The sequence below is a fragment of the Myiozetetes cayanensis genome, unplaced genomic scaffold (assembly GCF_022539395.1).
Source record: "Myiozetetes cayanensis isolate MyiCay16 unplaced genomic scaffold, myiCay2020 scf5-8, whole genome shotgun sequence".
In the NCBI taxonomy this organism is placed as follows: Eukaryota; Metazoa; Chordata; class Aves; order Passeriformes; family Tyrannidae; genus Myiozetetes; species Myiozetetes cayanensis.
In genome coordinates this window covers 32,513,434-32,530,860 of record NW_026087742.1, presented here as the reverse complement: position 1 = coordinate 32,530,860, position 17,427 = coordinate 32,513,434, and the positions used below count along the sequence as shown (strand labels likewise).

The following is a 17,427-nucleotide window of genomic DNA, read 5'->3' as shown; positions in this document are numbered from 1 at the left end:
TATATTTTGAAATTGGTCTCTAAGTGCATGATCTGTAAATGCTTCTATTTGCAAGTAACTCTACTCCTGTGAGACAGTCACAGTGAATTCATGATCCTATTTGCAGTTTATATGAAAAACAGAGGGTTTGAACCCTTTGGGGACGTTTACATGAACGTGACTCATCCGACTCCATCAGTGTACCAAAAAGCTTCCTCCTGGACTTCTCCAATTTTTGACTGTCATCTCCTTTCTATAAAATACAACAATGTACACTTAACAGGGCAAAAGTTGCACATGTGTTACTCAAGCTTAACACATCACTGAGCAGCATGCTCCTGAAATATCACCACTTACTTTTTACCCCCCCAAATCTCCCATAACCCCAGACAGAAGACAGCCATGCTTTTGTTGACACAGTCCCCAGCTTCATCCTTCCACAGACTCATTTCGGCTGCCAGGGCTCCTGTTCATAGCTTCTAACACACACTTATCAATGACTGGGAACAGATGACTGTCAATGGGTCTCTAGTGTTTCTCCAAAGGATACAGTTCCTCATTTCCATTAACTACCTATCCTAAACCCCAAAAAGAGTCTGAGCTGTTTAATTTTCTTTCTCCAACCAGATACTTTTTCCATTCATTTTTTGTCCCCAAGACTAAGATTTTCAAATCCTTGGCAGTGCTTTACCCATCATTAGCAACACCTCTTTCTGCTCTAATTTCTGGAGGTCATATTACTGCTTAGTTCTACTTTTTCCAGCCTTCTTGTTATCTGTACGTATGATCCTGACTGAAGTCTACTATAGAGACTTGACCCAAAAACTAAACAAATCGAGAAGCAGCCATCTGGGGTGAAAAGACTTGGCTTATAGTTGCTTGCAGTCAATTTAGATGGCAAAAAATAACCTCTGTGATGAGCTCTGACTCTTGGGAAACCTTAATATAGAAAGAAAAACAGCTATTTCCCACTATGACACCAGTGGCTCTTGGACCACCATGTGAAAACCACCTACCCAGGTGACTGCTTTCTTTTTCTTTAATTTTACCAAGGTGTCTGTTTTTAAGTCACACAAAAACTAATAACATGAGGTGAGTGGGTAAAATGTGATGGTCTTTATAATGCAGTAGGTTACACTGGACAATTTAATGCTCCTTTCTGGCATTAAAGTCTTCACTGTATCCAGGTAATTCCACTTGGATAACCAAAGCATAGGGTTTAATTAGGCCACTATATTTAGAACCAGAGCTTGCAACATTCAGCTGAATTCAATATTTGTAAAAATAAGCTTCTGTAAAAGCTAAAACCACTAGGAAAGATTCTCTGATTTTATTCTTTTTTTAATTTTTCACAATGCACCTTTTTTAACATTTCTTAAATTCTTTTGAAACCCAAATACTATGGAGCAAAATCTGTAAAGAAACAATAGGTTCTTTTAAAAAAAGCAAAACTTCCTTATTTTCTTTTATTCAAACAATAGAAATTAAGAAAATCAAGAGTACTAGGTCTCCAAGTTTTAGAGTAGACACTAAGAAAGAAGACATCTAATCAGATTGCTAACACAGCATTAGTAATGTCAGCATCTTGCAAAATTTAGTCAGCGAATATTTAGAGCTCTATGCACCTACACAGTGAACACATGAACACACACATGGTCTTACAAATATAGGGATAGATTTATTTACTTCTAATGTATCTTAAATTGTGTACTATGGAGTTCTTGTTGATGGCGTTACACTGCCAGTCATTCGCATGGGGTTATATTTTGTTTCTTGTTGTCAGGTTCTAATATTGCATCCAAATAAGCTACCAAAAAATACTCCCCTGATTACGTCTTCCAAGAGGGCAATTGGTGCAGTCGGCAACTTATGTTCTTTACAGTCAGAGCTCATTTATACCACGTGAACCCGTGTACCACAACTGGTTAGTTAGTAGGCTAACCAGGATACAAGTTATCTGAGTAAGTATATGGTAGAAGAAAAAAAAAAAAGGGGGGAGAAAAAATTACTAATCTTGCATATCCTGGTTATATAGTAAGGAGCTGTACTACAGATGAAATGTCAAATAAATTCTTCTTCATCCAGGGAGAGAAGTTAATACAGATTTAGGAAGGAATGAAGTTCTGTATGCCTTAGTCACTAAGAATTTTAATGTAGTTCCCAGGCTGAACCAGAAGCTCAGGAGCACTGGTGTTAATTTAAAGATCACCAAATTAGCAATTCTAGCCCTCCTGACTGCAGCAGCCCTAACAGCAGCAGCTCTGCAACTGGCCTCAGGCCCAGGAGAATCTCTGACAGAAGCTATAACACAAATCATTCCCTTCACCCGTGCATGGCAAATTTCATTGCTATTTAGCACAATCGATGTTGGAGTCCTGATCAATTTCTCCAGATGGTAGTTCTCCCGATGAAAGAAATAGACAATTTTCTTCTGTGTAGGGAAGCACAGACCTTGCCACTCAGAACCCTGCAGGTAGATGGTAAAATGGATGGAGAGAGAAGTGAAGGGTGGACAGGCAGCTCCACTCCTTCATCACAGGGTCTCTGCACCCAAGTGGCCACAGTGGCCCCAGGCTCAACAGACACAGAAAAAAGGTTTTTTTCTGCTTCACAGTTGTGGAGGGGATTTCATCTCTTCTTACCCCAAGTACATTCCCAGCCTACCACCTTTTTATGTAGTACATGGGAGTTCGCCCCACTTTAGCCAAGCACCACCTAGACAAGGAAAAAAACCTACTTCTGTTTTTCTAATAGACAACCCACTAGGCACTTCACTGGCCCAATTTGCTGAGGGCATTATTGTATGGAATACCTGGCCCTTGGCTGCTGTCCTGGTGGTGTGTAAAGACATTTGCCTCCAAGGGTGCTTCGTGGGACAGCAATGTGGAGGCCTTTCTGCCCCTCCAGGAGTCAATGTAAACACATTAAGTGACAATGTAAAGGAAATGGGAACGTATATGCATTCCAAACTCCCAATCAAAGTAGGTTCAGCAGTGAGATCTGACCAGGCTATCCAGGCTGTTATCCAGTCTAGTCTTAAAAATCTCCACAGATGGACACAGTGCAACCTCTCCAGTAGTCTCATTGTTACAAACTCACCCTTTGGGGGACCTATGAGAAAGAAGGCAATGAGGCAAGCTGGGAACACAATATGATTCATAGAGTTCTAGGAAATGCACATTCATCATCACAGGGTCTGGGGCAGAGGATGGGGGACAGGTCCCTAGAGCCATTCGAGCCATTCTGAAACTCTAAAGAACCCTGGATAAGCTAGTCTTCTGAAAGCTCTGCAATCTTCATTAGTTTAAAACTTATGCCTAATGATTTTTATATCTATTATTTCCTATACAAAGCCATAATTATTTTCTTATTTGCCACAAATCTCTCACTCAGAATAAAATAGAAATGCTTCAGTTACAAATGCTCTGCTGGCTCTATGTGGACTGAGATGCTCTGCAACAGAATCACAGGGTGCTCAAGTACAGTATGTCCTGAAGTTCTTGTCAACTCTCAAGATCAACGGTGAATGAAGAGTTAATTCTAATTCTTGAGCATTTTGCCCAGGGAAGTAAATCTAACAACCAATTGATCATTGGCAACTGAAAAGCTCTGGTTAATATGTTTAAACATGTAGCCACTCCTAAATAGCTATATGTCACTGTCAAAGAAGCATGCCACTAACACTCAAGCACACTCACTTGAAAAAAGAAATCAGACAAAATGACTCTTTCAAGTGAACTGACACAATAAGCCACAAGTTCCTGGAAATGAAAATAAAACATCTGCTATCTGCTACCCCATGATACTGCAAACTGAAGAAAATACCACTCACAGCTCTGAATGTTTCAGAGTTTGGCAGTGGAACTGCTTTTCTCTCAGGTACACTTTGTACTGGAGAGTACAAACAGAATGAAAATTTAGTTTGTAGAATTGTTGATGGAGAAACATTCAGTCCAGTAGTTTGCAGTAACTCTAAGTAGGGAAGATAGTGCATTGTTCAGCTGAGCGTTCGTAATGGAAATTTTGGTGTGAAACTGGAATGAGATCCACTACATCCCATGATTTCCACAATATCCTCATGGACACAATGTATTTATGGTATATATCAAGCTTTTGATAAATAATATCTTTCATAAATATAAAGACAAATTTCAGTGAGTATACATGTTCTTGTATTTCGACTTCTAAGTACCACTATGGTTCCATATGGTACCAAAGTTTTTCTTTAAAAAAAATCGGGAACACAACAACACAAGAAACTCAGAAAATCATGCTAGACAATTAGATCTTTAGATTTTGAAAAATTAATGGACAGAGAAGTCAACCTACACCTGGAAACAAATCTCATGGAAAAGCCTTAGATAAGAGGAATAATCTGCAAGTTTCCACTGTTAGAAACATTTGCTGAAGTCTACAAGGTATCACACAAGCACACCAACTCAGTTAATATCTGGCTTTTTTTCATGTTTCCACCTTGTTTACTTTAAAAGAAAACTTAAGTTTCTTTCACTTCAAAAAGAAAAAATGCGCAATGACTTCAAGACTGAAAGTCTACACAGTAGTATCTTAGCCCAAAGGAATTGTTCCAGCCAAGTTGTGAACCTATGAAAATAACAGAAATATTATAATGAAACACTTATAACTTCACTGTTGCAAGTAGCAAGACAGAGAAGTGTAACATACCCTCTTACCACAGCCATGAAGTTACGCTGTTCAACATAGTTTTATGATAGGTATCATTAAACTGCCCATACAAAAATCATCAGTTTGCTGACATTTATATTCTGCCATACTGACTCCAGACTGAAAAGAAACTACAACACACAATGAGAGACTGAAAACACCTTGAATAAAATTTACTAACTGTGCAACAACATGGACTTCAAAAATACACTGAAATGAAACCATCTTGAGATCAGCAAATCTGTAGAACCATCACCAATATGAACAACATTTGCACATAAAAATAAAAATTAAATCCTGCCTAGGTCAGCACAAAATGAACAGGGCTAGTAACAGACAGCAATAAATTGCATCTCTAAGCCTCATTCAGATGTGGTAATGTACATGCAGCCAATAAGCAACAAAAAATAAATCCAGGAGCTCAAATTCAATATGTTCTACACACCTAACCTCCAGCAAAACTTCACTAAATAAGGATTTCATTCTCCATCAGAAAAAAGAGTGGACAATACCTTTGTCTTCATGTCTACCACATAATTTTCAAAAGTTGCGTTCTCCTTGTTGTGTTCACCACATTGTCCAGATGCTTCTGGTCCATTGGAAGCTGCAGGCTAGAGAGCAGCAGGGAATAAAAGTCAAATAAAGGAACTGAGATGTGCACTACAATTCTATTACATTTAAATATAAAGATTAGCATGAACATACAAAACGGTAGCCTGAATTCAGATAAATATCAGGTGGCTTATACATAAGATTTTCACTTCAACGTTTTGTCATGCAAAACTTTCTGGGTTTAATCTTACAGGCACTCTCATGGAAGTCTGTGAAAGTCTTAATAGGCTAAATCTGCAAGATGACGCTTATCATAACCTCTAGGTGACTTCAGAAGGCGCTCAAGGTGCTCTGCAGCTCTCAGCATCAGAACGTAATGATAAGGAAGGAAATCAGTGCCCTGACAAAAAGACCTGCTGACCGTGATGGGGTTCTCATCTGGAGTAGCTGCAGGAATATATAATAGATCTCCTTACAACAACAACAGAATTATCTGGTTTGGGTTTTTTGTTTCTAATTCATTACATTCTCATAGGTGACACTTTATTTTTAAAGAGTTTCATGCTTGTCTAGAAGCCATATTTGTCTCTTAATTACAAATGCGCTTTTTTCGTTATTTTTCCTTCATTTACACAGATTTCAATCTTACATTGCTTACACAATACCCTCAGAAAACACATAGTATTTCTTCATATAATATCTTTGGCAGAAGATATAGTAAAAGGCTGTGTTTGTTTTTTCAATTTTCCTGCTGGAAATCTAATACATTACTGTAGATTTTATATTAAGACAGTAAATATTACAAATGACATCTCTGTTTACAATGCTGTGCCCTGCACAAACGTGCTAGAAGAGTTTTAGCCTTTGAATGACACATGATGATTGCCTCTCACTTGGATCTCAGAATATTTCTGGGCACTGCAAGAGCACGAACAGGAAATTGGGGCAGATTCAAATAGAGTAGAGTGTCTTGTATCTGTCAGTGCTGAGCATCACAAGTGATCTGAGTGATTTAGACCCATCCTGTTTTAGCCTGTGTAACAGGAGTGCAGTCAATTTTAACACAACAGGCAAGAAATTGTTAGCATTTTAAGTAGACCAACCATTGCCAGCACAACTTAGAAAACAATGAGCCAGTGCCACAGAAACAGCCAAATCACATCCACATGTGCAAATGTTTTCTCCTCTGATCCTAGATTGTTTATTTAGGGCTCTGTCCAGCAAAGACTGAATGCTGGCCCTAATCCAGGCAACTACTTAGACACGTGCTTTTAGCTTCACTGGAACCAATGGCATGAGTCTTGTGCTCCAGTAAAGACTGTGCTTAAAGGTTGGATCAGGCCCAGCAGCTCAGCATTTACATGGGGCTCCATGCATGTCCTCTCTAAGGTTACAGCTTCTCTCACATGCAGAACCATGCTTTCCTTTGTCTAGTTTCTAGTCACTAAAAGATGTTGAATATTTCCTATTTTTAATCTGGAAGGGAAGAAGGGATAGTGAGGAAACCAGGCCAAAATTTTGCAGGACAGCAGGGAACTGAACCCAGGTTTTGCCTCTGAGCCTACAGAAAATCCAAGCAACTCCCTAAGTGTCTCTTTCAGGAAGGGAAAACTGGTTTTGCAAGGAGCTAAAACACACCCATAAAAAATTTCATTTCATCTTTTCTTTCCTTGAATACCTGACATAATGGTTTTCCATTCTTATTAATTGCATGCAACAATATAAATTCTGGAAATCAATACTTTATTATTTTCTCTAATCATCAAGACCTAAAGGATCCTGATCCTAAATGAGCTCAGCTTCTGCAACTTCTCAAAAGGGTCTGACAAGTTTCAGCAAAAACTACATACTGTATAGGAGTATTTACCAAATGAGTGCAGCTGCAAAATTGGATAAGTAACTTACTTTGTTTACATTTTACATATTTTTCCTCAAATTTTTCACTATTAGCTGACTCCAATATTTTGAAAGAACATAAAACAATGTCATAAGATGCTATGAAATGTTTCCATTATTTCCTTAGGGAAATGGGTTACAGATTCATTATAAAGAGCAGCAAATCAAGGACATTAGGCAGGTTTAACCAGCTCAAGTAGGAGTAATTGTAATAAATCAGGAACATTTCTCTGTTCCAGTGTATTAAGGTTCAATAAGCATTAGCAAAATAATATATGGTTTCCAAACTGAAACAAAGTATATGTTAACAATCCCTTGGAACATGAAGAGATATTTAATTTTGTGTTATGAAATAAATGGGACTGTATAATCCAAGAGGCAAAAAGGATGCTTGCTGTGTGTTGTGATAGATTTATTAAAAAACAACAATCTTGGATCTGAGTCTTTTCTTATTCTTGATTACATACAATCCTCCCTTTAGAGGCCAACTAAAAGCCTACACCATCTAAAATTATCTATATGCTTTATAGCCAAAAGCTGCCTGCTCGTGCAAAGGAGGCGTTTCAGCAACACCTCATTATTCCTGAACCATGACCTCAGATGTAGAACTGCCAGCCCCAGCGTGACACAGTACAAATGCAGTGGACAACACGCACCATGTTTGTACATCCTTGTAGGAGGTTCTGGAAATAATGACTTGAAAAGTTTGAAGCAAAACTACTGCCAAAGACCTTTTATCAGACCTCTGTATCTAGAGAGCTGGGAGTTAGAACAACTCTATCTTCCTCTTCACAGAAGAAAACATGACCTTATTCTCTTCAAGTTGGTCAGAGAAACAGAAGAGATTCTACAAACAAATTGCATGAGCAGATCAAAACTTCATCTGGTAACTTTGCTCACATGGGCAGTAACCATGAACATTGTAGATCACACCGAAAGCAACCGTGTAATTTTGTGTATAATCAACACTAATCTATTTAGCTTATAATTAACAGGTACTATTTAGACTATAATCTCTTCAGGGCAATGTCTCTTTTATTACGCAAACTTACAGCATTATTTGAATGTTTATTAATAAAATACTAAGCACATTATCTACCTTGATAATTTTATCTAATTTTAACAGTGTTCAGCAAAGTTTTTCTGTGCTTATAACACATCTTTCTGATAGTTTATTAGGACATGTACAATTGACACAATCAACCAACAGCAAAATTCTTGCTGATTATTTTTTTCCAAAGTACATAGCTCGGAGTTATTAAAGACTTGTCACTGGTTCCACTTTAAGCAGGCAGCATGTTCCAGTTCATGTCTGAGCCAGCATCCAGACAGAAGGAGCATCTGCCCTCACAGGCAATTATGGGAGTTCCAAGAGTTTCTATGGGAGTTCTTCCTATAGCAGCCAAGCTGTAGAAATGGCAGATGAATTCTCCAGTCTACTGTAAGGCTGCAGAATTAATATCAGATTTAGATATAAATATATATATATACATCAAGAGGAGGTCCTTGTAACCATCCACAATAGTTATTATAAGTTTACTTCTTGGGGTGAGGCTTAACATGGAGAATATAAAAAATATTTAAAAAAAAAAAAAACACCACACAAAAAAAACAAACAAGAAACATATAAGCAAATATTATTCTGCTCTTCCACTCTCTAGGATATTGCTTCCAGGACTTTGAATATACTTACACACACACAAACAATTGAATGGGATATTTTCTAGAAACATGAACAGCTTTAAGGTTAGAAAATGGTGATCAGCTTTACAGAGGGACTAGGAGGGTGGGTGGGAGTGTGAGGAGCTACAGCCCATAAGCCAAATAAGTGTGCAACTGCCTCAGGGTTCAGAGACTTCATGCACCTTCTCCTACAGTTATTGGCTTTGGGAACGCTCTCCTGTATGCTTTTAGCAAGAGAAATTCAAAACACAAGGTAATCTGTCTTTTGCCACTTTGTATCACCAATTGATAGCTCTGATCCTGTCCCATGAGAGCCTGTCAATAAATGCCTGCTTGCCGCAAGTGATTTACATAAGGAGAGGAAAGGTATAAAAAACCCTCAGTGATCTGTTAACTTGTGGATGCCAATATCTGTCAGGAAATCTATCATCTTGGTAACCAAGTGCTCCAAGGAACATATAGTGCTGAGAGATGCTGCTTCTATTTAATTAACTTTTTCTAGAGTAAGCATATTTGAAAATCATTAGAACATTTAAAAAGCTACATTTCAACATAATATACGCAGGAATTATCCATTTTACAGAACACTGATGTAAATTAATTCATTCCACAGCTATGCTGGACTAGGAAGCAGCCTGAGCTGAACTGAGATGCTCAGCAGGATGCTGCTACTAGCACAGAACAGAGCACACCTCTGCACCAGGTACAGCCAACCTGCTCACGCTCTGTTCAAGCTGTGCGTGAACTAGAACTGGAATCAAGTCAAGTCCATCCGTTACAACATGCCAGCAACAGCAAGGATGCCTTCTGTGCCTCTGATCTGTCCTCCAAGGCCTGCACCTTTCTGTCATATCTAGACAGAGTTGACAGCTCTCCTAAATGTCCTGTGAGCATCACTGGACTACAAAAACAAACAGTTGTACATCTTGGACAGATTGTGGGAGACAAAGCATCACTATGGGTTTGAAGAGTTTTTCCTGCAATGCCGTGCAGAGGAAAAATCCTACAGACTCTAAGATGTGCTTTGCTCTTTCTGTACCCTGCTAGTCCTATTTGTATGCCTCTTATAGTCCTTATTACAGGAAGAAATGCCATTCAACAAATTTTTTGACAGGATATCACTTTCATCGATATCACAGATGACTGAAAACTTGGACAATCCCAGAGCAGGCCACGCTAAAAACTAAAATCAGAAATATAATCTCACAGAAGTCAGGCAGCTTAATTTGCCTCAGACGGGCCTAAATTTCAGTCCAGAAATAATATAAAAGAGCTCTCTTTTTGCCCACAAAATCCTATAAAAAAGAAGATGCCTAATTCAGTGTTTCTAAGGTCCTATAGAAAGGCACAGTTCCATGCCAAAAGATTTAGATATCAAAAAGGATTTTATTTCCATTTCCATGGTAGGGTTTCTGGTTCATTGATGACATCAAGGTTTGCTCCACATCACATCGCATTAGCTCAGACTTTGCAGCTGTCTTAAGTCAGGGTGATGTTGCAGATCACTACGAGGTTTCATGGCTAAGCCCTGTAAGAATGTCACCGCACTTTCTTCTGCACCAGTCTTTCCAATATGACCAGTAAATGTGAATGGAGAAAACAAAAATACACATTTGGGCATGGAACCTACTGTATAAATCACATCACAAGGGTTTTAATTTTTTTTTAAGTTATCATATTTGGAAGTGAGCGTAAATATCACAATAATATTTCTTTTGCCCTGGGATTTTTACGATTCTACTTTAGCTAATATGGATTCAACCTTTCAGAAAATTTTATGACAGACTTAAAGACTGTTACAGCTCAAGAACAATTATCTGGCTGTGGGCTTGTGTCTCAGAAAGGTCAGGATCTGATTTAATGCTGCTCCACCCTCCTGAGAGCAAGTCTTGCTCTCAGTGTGTTTCTGGATGTCAGAATGTCACTAGTGAACTTTGCATTTGCTCGTTCCTGGTATAGATCTGACCATCTGACTAAAAGCTGTCATCGAGGCTATCACCTACTGAGTAGCTGCTCTGGCTGGACTAACACAAAACCGATACTCAAACCCCATCTCTCTTACTATACATTTCACACAATTGTCCAGTTGCACTGTGACTCTGGTCTGGGGCAAGACAACTCACTGTCCAGGCAGGAAATTCAGGCAGTGAGGAGACACTAGCTCATGCTTCAGCTTTTCTCCTCCCAAAGAGAGAATTCAGATGAAGCTGTCAGGAGTCAGCTGGCTCCATGAACTCAAGCCTTGTGACCAACCTGAAGACATACACAGGATTCATCTTGATGATCCAGGCTCCATCTCCAGTGTCACTCATCATAGAAAAAGAGAATCATAGAATGGTTTGGGTTGGAAGGGACCTTTAAGAGTCATCTGTTCCAATGCCCTTGTCATGGGCAGAGACACATTTCACTAAATCAAGTTGCTCAGAGTCCCATCCAACTTGCTCTTGAATGTTTCCAGGGATGGGGCATCCACCACCTCTCAGAGCAACCTGTTCCAGCATTTAACTACCCTCATTGTAAAAAAAAATTTTTAAAAAATATTTTCTTATATATAAATATAATTCTACCCTCTTTTAGTTTAAAACCATTATCCTTTGTCCTATTACAACAGGTCCTGCTAATCAGTTTGTGCCCACCATTCTTAAAAGCTACTTTTAGATACTGGAAGGTGCTCTAAGGTCTTGCAGGAACCTTCTCTTCTCCAGGCTGAACAATCCCAGCTCTCTCAGCCTGTTTTCATAGGAGAGATGCTCCAGCCCTCTGATCATCTTTGTGACCCTACTCTGGATTTACTCCAACAGATCCATATCCTTTCTGTGTTGGGAGCTGGATGTAGTACTCCGGGTGGGATCTCAGGAGAGGGGAAGAAAAGAGGAGGGCTCATGCAGAGCTTTATTTTCAAGCTGGGGTACAAACCAAGGCACCGGTGTGTCTCCTTTCCCAGGCAGCAGAGAGTCACTAAGGTCACACAGTGCTGGACTGTGCCACGTGTGATGGTTCATGCAGCAGAGAGGGACCAGGGCACTGTGCAGACACCAGAGTCCTTTCAAACATAAGCCTTGAAAGGGCTGTTGCTTGGGTACAGTCTCCCCTGCTGAGACCTAGCACACGAAATACTGGTGGGCAGCAGGACCTGCTGTGGCAAAGAGGAAAAATGAGCAAAAAAAACACTGCAAAGATGAACTGTGTTGCAAGGATGAAGAGGTAAATAATTCACAGTTCAGATGCAAGAGAATGACACTCAAAGCATGAGACTGGACAGACTGGTTGCAGTTTTCAGGCAAACACTGAAGCTGCAGCTCCATATCAGGCAACTACCCACACAAGAAATGAAGACAATTATCTTATGTATGGCTGAGTTCCTACTCTGATAGAGTATTTTCCAAAACATTTTTGGTAGCAGTGTTTTTAAACTCCATAAGGCAAATTTAGATGCCTCTGAAGATAAGAATTAATAAGATTAAAATGTTAAACAAATAAATGTATTTCTCACAGCTCACTGGGATCAGAGTAAGATAATTCTCCCTATTCCTTTACCTTTCAGACACCAGCCTGTACTTTGCTGGGCATAAAGAAGATGAAACATGAAGAGTAATTGAGGATATTAAAGATCTATTTCTTTCAAATAAAGCAGAAGCTATTACAGAATTCTTCTGAAGGCTGGAGGAAAAGGACTAGAAAAATTAAAAGGCTGAACATAAGGAATGCCCACGTAGAACTGGCTATCATAAAACATCTTGGAGGCTAAATCTGCAGCTGAAGAGGGCAGGCTGTATGCAGAAACAGACTCCAGAAGGAGCTCTATATGCTGTATCAAGCTGGGGGGAAATATAGGGAGATGTGGTTGCACAGGGAGGTCCCTTCAAGCATGGAGTAATGACACCTGCCAAAAGCCCTGCAAGCAGAGAGGTCAGTTGCAGTAAAAATAACGTGATTTGATTCCAGTTGTGCCCACCTGCATATATTTTATTTATTAGCTTCAGTGGAGTTCCTCCACATTTAAGCCCACATTAGTGAAATCACATTCTTGCCCTGAAAATACAAGCAGACCACAGCTGGGAGCAAATGCAAATACTTGGAAACAGAAAACAGAAAGTAAATCATTAATTGTAAAGGAAAACATGACTAATGATTTTAAATTAAATAATATTTGCATGTTATTTTAATTAGCAAGGATAATATTTATTTTACTTACATAGAAGTTCTGGATACATAAATTCCAACCTACATATTTTAGTTGCCATAACAACTCGATACATTTATTCTCTTGTGTCATTTTTTATTGCATCAGTGTGGATTTATTTTTTTTTAACAACTAAAAAAAACTCCAACGGCTTTGGTTGCTTCAATAACACAGTATTTTTTAATTGTTCTTTTCACATTTAGTTCTTCTTAAAATCAATATAATTTTCCTCCAAAGACGTTCCTAGCACAGTATGGGAATTTAACTACCAATTTCAGGGCTCAGTGCCGGGTTTGCCAGAAATACCAAGGGTATGTACAGCCCTTTAGCTCAAACTGCTACTACAGTGATCCCCTTTAGGTTATATAGCTTGTGGTCAAGATCATAACAGAAGGCCCACACAGTAATAGCCCCCACTTGGTGCATTTTCCCTGAAAACCAGAAATAAATTAAATGAGCACTAGACTCTTCAGAAAGGTGCATAGTTATAATAGATTTGAGGCAGCAAGCATAGCTGCAGAGGTGTAAAGTAAATAAATCACTGCTCTCGAGTCAGGAGGATCTTACAGACTGATTTTCCACATTCCATACACAATGGTGTAGCACATGAAGAACTCAACTTTGCCTTTATCCAGAAGGAGAACTGATTCCTAAACTCTTAGGGCCTCCATCTGTTTATAGACACAATCAAGTGCTACCATGATGGAAGGAACAGGGAGGAGGAAGACAGCCTTTGCCCTTCCCTCTTTCCAGCAGACCACAGGCTGCTGTTGGCAGTTGACCTTTCCCAGTTCTGTACCCCTGTAAATGGGCCCATTTCAATTAAATTGCAATTACTTAACTGCTGATGCTGCATTTCTGTCTGGTCCCCTGTAACAATCATAACAAGAGAGACTGTATTAATTAATAACAATTACAGTAAGGTGCAAGATGAGGAACTGCTTGGTAACCGTTTTTCCATACAGCTGGCATGGAGTGACCTCAGACAGGGTATTTCTGAATGTAAGGTTAGAGTTTTTGATGGAAAATGGGTGCAATGGCTCCTATGGGCTGCCTCGGCTTCTGGGTTCTTCATTTAATGCTAAATATAATAGTTTCTACTTCAGTCAGGAAAGTTATGATGGTTGCTTTCAAAGGACTGTATCCCTCAGTTCTCAGGAGAAAAACAGTATATGTGTGTTACCACACACAGTTTATGACAGGATCTACCCCTCATAGCATCTTTCAGTACCTAAAAAGGCTAGAAGAGAGCTGGAGAAGGACTTTTGACAGGGCATGTAGAGACAAGACAAGGGGAAGTATCTTTAGGTTCAGATTGGGTATCAGAAGGAAATTCTTTACCATCAGGGTGGTGAGGCAATGGAACAGGTTGCCCAGAGAAGTTGTAGATGCCTCATACCTGGAAGTGTTCAAGGCCAGGTTGGATGGGATTTGAGGCAACCTGGTCTAGCGGAAGATGTTCCTGCCCATGTCAGGATAATTGGAACTAGATGATCATTAAGGTCCCATTCAACCCAAAGCATTCCATGATTCTAAAAACTCAAAATAGGAGTAACACCCAAGAGTGCTACATACTGCAGGATAACCTTGTATAAAATACATTTTAATAAGAAGTCACTCAGATAATGTGATTGAATTCTGATTTATCTCATGATGTGCTGCAGTTCCACAGCAAATCCAAGAACAGAGACACTCTCCTGTCTCCACCGCTGGCCCACACACTCTCTTCCTATTTATGCACACCTCCAGAGAAATTACAGATGGGGAAACTATCCACGTTTCACTTGAGATTAAATTTTGTGCCTGTTCTTGCCAGAAATGGTGAAATTAAGTCAGCCTACTCCATCACAGTAATAACATTAGTCCTATTTTGAGAACAGGAACTGATATATCATAAAGTGATATTCACAAAGACCAAAGGTGTTTTACATCAATACGAGAACCTGTATTAAAGCCTGTATTAAAGACAAGAAAAGAAGAAGAAAACAAACAAACAATAAAAACCACTAACAAAAACATAAAATCAAAGCCTTGAAGGATATTGTAAAGATTTTTACTTCTCAAGATAGTTTTGCTTGAAGCATCGTAAACCTTAGTATAGAAGAATATTTGTTTCAGCCAGAGCCATAGGGAGGGGAATTAAGCAGTGGTTGTCATTACAGTGGCAAGCTGCCTTGCTAAGTCATGGCTGCTGAGCTAGACAATCGGATATACTCATGCTGACATGCAGAAAGGGCTGCAGCTAAACAAAACCTTTGGCAAAACATAGTGCCATATCTCTTCATCCAGCTTCGCTCCTGCAAAGCATTACAAAATATCAAAATATCAAAGGAAGAGGACTCAAAAGGTAAGTAGAATGACTCAGGTTATTAAACTGCAGAATACATCATCAAATGTTAATAAACCGACAACAAAGTGAAGTGAAAGGGAAAACAAGCATCCACTAAATACTTTGCAAAAGGTTAGGGTTCCATGGATCTGCCAATACTCGACAATGTCCTTTGTGACAACTGTCATGACCTCAATGCTGGATAAGAATCTGCCACTGCCTAATGGAGAGACAGCAGAAGTACATGCTTTTGTATGACAGCTCCAAGAACTATTAGCACTAGCCACTGACCAAGGTTATTAAAAAATTATAGACCATATGAGCATTTCAGCTTCTGTGAGCTTGTGGCTGTAGAACAGAAGTTTAAGGGCTGCTGTAAGCACATTAAATAAATATCACTGTCAACTGCAGCTGACACAGAAAAGGAGAAAATGTTTCATGTACCAGGCAATGCCAAGGGTGGCAGGGACGAAGTCTCCCAGTCTATATAGTGCCTCTTCCATGCATATTACCTTATGCAGGCCATATGGTTCCTACATGGACCAGGAATTCTTCATAGGTATCATCTCAAGCTGGTAGTTCTTTACTTGAGAAACAGGGCCCTTGTCACAGCTCACTGACATTGAGGGGAGCCTGGATGAGGCAATAAATTCAGTCTTATAAAAACTGTCAACTCTGCAACACCTCATGCTAAAGCTGTCTGCAACTTTATGCTTTTGCATGTGTCATCACAGCTTAGGTAAGTCTTTCTCCCTTTGTTGTAATGTATCTATCATCAAGGAGGCTGGTTTGAGTATCGATGCATGCACAAGCTTGGGAAAATGTCAAATGAAAAGCTTGAAACCATTTGAAAATATTTGCTTGAAACATCCCAAATCACCTTTATGTCCTAGTTACTCTACTCTACTCTATGTCCTACTCTACTCTACTCACCTCTCATTAGCAGGGACTCAAATTCCAATTCTGGTTGTACTCAGAAGCCTCAGAAAAACATCGATGTCTGTTAATGCCACAAGAAGACAGCTCTGTGTGCTGTTCTGTATATGTAGCTGTCCTGGTTGCAGCTGGGATAGAGTTCATTTTCTTCCTAGTGTTGTATTTTGGATTTAGGATGAGAATAACGTTGATAAGACACTGATGTTTTAGTTGTTGCTAAGCAGTGTTTACACTAAGCCAAGGACTTTTCTGTTTCTCACACCAGCCCACCAGGGAGAAGGCTGGAGGGGCACAAGAACCTAGGAGGAGACACAGCTGGGACAGCTGACGCAAAGTGATCCAAAGGATATTTATTCCATACCATAGGGTGTCACGCTCAGTATGTGAAGTGAGAGAAAAGCTGGCTGGGGGTTGCTGCTCAGGAAGGGGTTGGGCATTGGTCAGTAGCTGGTAGGTATAACTTGCTTTGTATATTCAGATTCTTATTTACTATTATTTTCCCTTCCATTCCTGTTCTGTCAAACGACCTTATCTCAACCTAAAAATTTTACTTTTTTTTCCCAGTTCTTTCCCCTATCCCACAGGGATGCAGGGGAGTGAGCAAGTAGTTGTGTGGTGTTTAGCTACCTGACAGGTTAAACCATGACAGCAGCCCCATTCTTGACAACCTATTGCATTATTGCTACCACAAAGTCAAGTTCACATTTCACTAGCTTATAAAAAAAGATGAAGCTAGGCAAGATCATCCTCTTGACACAATTTTGTGCACTACTTAGTAAAACAGGGCTCAAAAGAGATGCCCCTAAAAGAGATGGTAAAATCTAATATTGTGCTTTTAAAGGCTACTAGCAAAAATGCAGTTTTACTATTAAGACAAATACCTGTAATCAGCGATGTAATTTCACAGTTTGGAAACATCACAATGTCTGTTTTCTTAGCTACAGTTAACAAAGAATCTTCTTTTGAATATCTGTGACCAACGTCCTGATGATGCTTCACAAAGACAATCCAAGCCTTCTTGTCTTTTGGCTGGGCTGCAACAAAACACTGTGAAGCTGGGTACAAAGGCTGTTTCTCCAAATTCACTACAGCCTGAGCACTCCTCTCTGCTCAGCTTTGAGCAAGGATGTCAGATCAGTCCTCCCCTCTCTGTGATGACTCTCTATAGAACAGGGTACCAATATAA

The 17,427-nt window shown here is 39.5% G+C and overlaps 1 protein-coding gene across 6 annotated transcripts in view; it reads right to left on the bottom strand.

Moving 5' to 3' along the window:
• DLG2 (discs large MAGUK scaffold protein 2) overlaps positions 1 to 17,427 on the bottom strand; it is a 996,215-nt gene that overhangs the window by 846,460 nt on the left and 132,328 nt on the right. For all 6 annotated transcript variants that reach the window (XM_050332274.1, XM_050332275.1, XM_050332276.1 and 3 more), the window contains exon 5: positions 5,175 to 5,273. In XM_050332274.1, the coding sequence (XP_050188231.1) occupies positions 5,175 to 5,273 (99 nt within the window). The remainder of the gene's footprint in view (positions 1 to 5,174; positions 5,274 to 17,427) is intronic.